This window comes from Palaemon carinicauda, chromosome 12, assembly GCF_036898095.1.
Source record: "Palaemon carinicauda isolate YSFRI2023 chromosome 12, ASM3689809v2, whole genome shotgun sequence".
Lineage (NCBI taxonomy): Eukaryota > Metazoa > Arthropoda > Malacostraca > Decapoda > Palaemonidae > Palaemon > Palaemon carinicauda.
In genome coordinates this window covers 138,230,663-138,235,662 of record NC_090736.1, presented here as the reverse complement: position 1 = coordinate 138,235,662, position 5,000 = coordinate 138,230,663, and the positions used below count along the sequence as shown (strand labels likewise).

The following is a 5,000-nucleotide window of genomic DNA, read 5'->3' as shown; positions in this document are numbered from 1 at the left end:
TTGAGCTAGAAATGACTGTGTAGATATTTTCAGAAGTGAAAATGTCAATATTATTACTTGAAATGGAATGCCATTCACTATACAAATCTTGTTGTTCATAAACATAGATATTTGGAAAACTCAAATATAATATTAGTCTCAACCAACTGTAAGGTCATGAATGGAAGAAATCCATCAGAATTTGATAATTTAATGGGAGACGTTTCTTATAATAAGATAAATTCTACCTAAAAATAAATATCAAAAGGCATCAAAGGGTTTTGTAAAGTGTTCTCTCGCATTAGAATGATTGATTGATTAATTCAGCCACGGCTCATTTGGCAAGACGAGAGAGAACTTAAAATTATTCATTCATTCTTTGTCCATGACCAGCCCATATATATATATATATATATATATATATATATATATATATATATATATATATATATATATATATATATATATATATATATATATATATATATATATTCTTATTCTTCCTCCCTCTTACCAGCAATACTTTCCAACAGTTTGTTGTTAAGTAACTGCTTTTGATGCAAATCTAAATGAGGGCCGAAAGAATAGTCATAATAAAAAAGAAGCAGCGATAATAAATAGTTGATGAGAGAGAGAGAGAGAGAGAGAGAGAGAGAGAGAGAGAGAGAGAGAGAGAGAGAGAGAGATGGGTCTCGCCGACACCTGCCGACGACGTTCATCTCTTGGATAATCTTCTCGAGCCAAATCTTCACTGCACTGCCCGTAGAGTTTCGTCTCCAACGTTAAACGCTTGGACAATCTCTACAAGACGTATCTTCACCGCTCTCCCCGTAGAGTTTCGCCATGTCTATTGCCTTTCTTGGCAATTGGGCATGGGATCTTTACGGAAGCATCCGGCATTGCAGGAAACTCTACAATGACCCCGACTGTGACTGCGACGACTGTCAAGAATACCACAACAAGAGAGTTCACCTCTTTAACTTGGTGAGCTTTAAATCCAATGAAGTTGATGACCAGACCCTGCCACATCACAACGTCCGTTGCAACTGTAAGAACTGCAAGATTGCATCCTACAAGCTCCTGCACCACTTCCAATCTGCTCCTACCACTCCAGAGGAGTCTGCTCCCCCTTCTAAACGAAGGAAGAGCCCTAACAGACCCTCACCAGCTCCTGTAGAGCCCCCACCATCGCCCTTATTGACACCAAGGAATGAGCCTCGAGACTCTTCCTTGTCTCTCTCCTCGCCAGTTATACAGTCAGAGCCTGTTGCAGCCGTTTCTCATACCCCAGCAGATGTCTCCTCCATTGCCATGGAGGTTTTTGAGCCCACAGGGGAACATCCAATTGACTGCAACTGCGTAACCTATTTACAAAACCTTCTCCAGGAGGCCACCACCATCACTGCCAGCCTTCCAGATCCCCAGCCTGAGCCTAGGAGACCTCTCCCAAAGTTTAGGCTAACTAACAGCTCTACATCCTACGCTGCAGTTGCTGACATTGCCGCAAAGCCTTGCATGCAACTCTCTGCTCGACCGAATCGAAGGGGAGATGTCATCATCATTCCCAAGGATTCGACTACTGCCAGCCACCTACAAGAGGAACCAGACCTGATCCTGCTAGACCCAGCCTTAGTTCTGAGGAAAGCCATCATCTCCAGATACCCCATTTCAATGCCACTTACCATCGTCACCTCCTGCAACAACGTAGACAAGGCTGACCGCTGCAAAACCAGAGACAACATCCCAGTCAGAAGGCTCTTAGCCACCTTCATAGGTCCAGTGCCTTCATCCCTGTATCTTGGAGTTTGGGGGACGTTCCCAGTTATCGACTACACCCCTGAGCCACTTCGCTGCTACAACTGTCAACGCTACGGTCACCACAAGGAGAACTGTCAAGGCCCTGCAACCTGTGTTGTCTGCAGCCAACGCCACAACACCAAGATCCGTATTCAGGTCCACAAGAACAGGAAAGAAACTCACCCTAAGTGCCGAAATTGCTCCAGACCTCATCACGCCTGGAACAAGCGCTGCCCTGAACGATTGAGGAGGGTAGCTGCTATGAAGGGCACTAGTACTCCTAAAACAAACACCCCAAGGACCAGCGAACTCCTCGACAACGAAGACAACGCCCGCCTACCACAGTTCCTGCCCCTGCAATTGCAAAGCAACGCAAATCAACCATCATTCCTGCACCTGCAACCAAACTGTAAGCAGTTTCAACACCTCCTGCACCTGCAGCCAAACTGCAAGCAGTTTCAACACCTCATCTTGCAACTCCAACTCCTCAACCTACATCCTTGGCTCAACAAATTGAGTCCCTCACCTTGAATGACCTTATACCCATTGCCATCCAGATCCTTGCCAGAGTCCTGTCCTTATCCTCGACTCCCACCGTCCTGCAATTCCTGCAACCATTCATCAACCCAGCTCCAGAGCAGGGATAAGCTTTTTTGCTTAAACCTTCTCCTTTTCTCTCTGACTGCAGAAAAAAACTTATCTCCTCTCCCAGTCTCTCCTACTTACTGGGACTTGCTACTATCAAAACTTTTTCTCTAACTAAAAACCTTCCATTTCGTTGACCTAAAAGGTAGTCTTTTCGGGTTACTTTCCATCCCTTTCCATGTCATGTCCTACTCCTCTTTTTATTCCTCATTCTACATCCTTTTTCAATACCATTGTTCTCTTTCAAAACCCAACCTCCCTCTTAATAATATCCTTTTTACTCCTTTGGAGTTCTCCTCCTTACAGATTAATTCTCCTACGGGCTGTCCAACGACAAGAGCCCGTGTCATTCTATATACATGGCAATCTATACGAACGAACGAACGGAGAGAGAGAGAGAGAGAGAGAGAGAGAGAGAGAGAGAGAGATTTCAACAACAGACCATAGAAAGCCTGTTGCTGTTTTGCTGGATAACCGGGGGATGTCAGTGACAGGATACTCTCTTACTATCCTGCCTGTCTCGGAACCCCAAACCGAGAGGTAGTCCTGAATCGGAAGACACCCAAGAGGAAGGATCCTCAACGGAGTCGATTTCTTAGGGCTTGACCCGATCCAGGACTCTCGGAGAACCTGAGCCTCTTTACTTAAGATTATCCAGGACGAAACAGTTGATGATGATGGGTAGATTGCCATGCCTATAGCATGACACGGGCTCTTGTCGTTGGACAGCCCGTAAACGATTGGTTCTGTAAAGGGAGAGAACTCCAGAGGAGTAAAAAATTGTGTTATTAAAAGGAAATGTTAGTTTTGAAAGGAAGAAGTTAGTTTGGATAAAAGGGTCAGGAACCGGAAAAAGGATGAAGGATGAGGGATGAGAATGAATTTGACAAGACGTGAAAGGGGTAGAAAGTAACCCGAAAAAGGGGACTCTTTTTAGGTCCACGAAAGAAAGATTTTAGTTAGAGAAATAGTATTGATAGTTGCAAGTCCCAGTAAGTAGGAGAGACTGGGAGAGGAGAGAAGGATTTTCAGTAGGAGAAAATAGGAGTAGGTTTAAGCAAAGAGGCTCATTCCTGCTCTATGTTGGATTTGGAAAGGGTAAAAGATGAGGTTAAAAGGATAGGGTGGGTTATGTGAGAGGGGGGAGGGGCCCGGTTCTGTACCACGCTCGATAAGTTAGTACGAGAGAGGCCCCTCAAGGATCAGGTTATCCCTGCACTGAAGCTGAATTGATGAAAGGTTGCGGGAGTTGCAGGAAGGTGGGAGCCGAGGTCGAGGTTAAGGACAGGAATCTGGTAAGGATCTGGGTGGCAATGGGAATGAGGTCAGTCAAGGTGAGGGACTCAATTTGTTGTGCCAAGGATGCAGGTTGAGGAGGGGGAATTGCAGGATGAAGAGTTGAAGCAGCTTGTTGTTGGATTGCAAGTGCAGGCACAGAAATGATGGAAGTCTGGTTTCGCTTTGCAGTTGCAGGAGCAGGAACAGTGGTAGGCTGCCATTGACTTCCATGGCGAGGAGTTGGCTGGTTCTTGGGTTTTGGCATCGAAGCTGGCTTGTTGTTTTTAGGAGGATTAGTGCCCTTCATTGCAGCAATTCTCCTTAATCGTTCAGGGCAGCGTTTGTTCCAGGCATGGTGGGGTTTGGAGCAGTTACGGCACTTAGGGCGAGTTTCTTGTCCATTCTTGTGGGCCTGTATACAAATCTCGGTGTTGTGACGTTGGCTACAGACACCACAGAAAGCAGGGCCTTGGCAGTTCTCCTTGTAATGGCCGTAGCGTCGGCAGTGGTAGCAGCGAAGAGGCTCGGGGGTATAGTCTTGAATTGGATACGTCCCCCAGACTCCCAGATCCAGTGATGAAGGCACAGGACCTATGAAAGTGGCTAAAAACCTCCTGACAGGGACGTTGTCACGGTTTTTGCAGCGGTCGGCCTTTTCTACATTGCTGTAGGAAGTGACAATGGAGATAGGCATAGTAGTTGGATATCTGGATATGATTGCCTTTCTTCTAATTAAGGCAGGGTCTAGCAGGGTAAGATCTGGTTCTTCTTGTAGGTGTTTGACGGTATCCAAGTCCTTGGGAATGATAATTAAATCTCCCTTCCGATTTGGTCTAGCTGAGAGCTTGATGCCAGGCTTTGCAGCCATGGCAGTAACTGCTGCATAGGAAGTAGAGCTGTTGGAGAGCCTAAACTTCGGGAGAGGTCCCATGGGTTCTTGCTGGGAAGGTGGGGAACTGGCAGCGATGGCAGTTGCCTCCTATAGAAGGTCTTGAAGACAGGAAACACAACTGCAGTCCAAGGTGTGTGCCCCCTGAGGCTCAACCTCCATGGCAGTGGAGGTCACAGGTGCTGGAGAAGGAGTGCGGGCTGCAACAGGTGCGGTCTGTGAAGGTAGAGAGGGGACAGACAAGGGCGAGGCCAGGTTCTCAGTCCTTGGTGTCCTTAGAGGCGATGATGAGGGTTCAATGGAAGCTGTTGAAGATTGAACAGGGCTCTTCTTCCGTTTGGGAGGTGGAGCAGTCTCCTCCAAAGCAGTTGGATCGGGTTGAAAGTACTGGCGGATGTATGAAGATGTGACA

At 46.6% G+C, this 5,000-nt stretch overlaps 1 protein-coding gene across 1 annotated transcript; it reads right to left on the bottom strand.

Moving 5' to 3' along the window:
- Positions 1-3,628: 3,628 nt before the first annotated feature.
- On the bottom strand, positions 3,629-4,630 carry LOC137651071 (uncharacterized). Its single transcript, XM_068384208.1, has one exon. The coding sequence runs from the start codon at positions 4,628-4,630 to the stop codon at positions 3,629-3,631; it is 1,002 nt and encodes a 333-aa protein (XP_068240309.1).
- Positions 4,631-5,000: the final 370 nt, after the last annotated feature.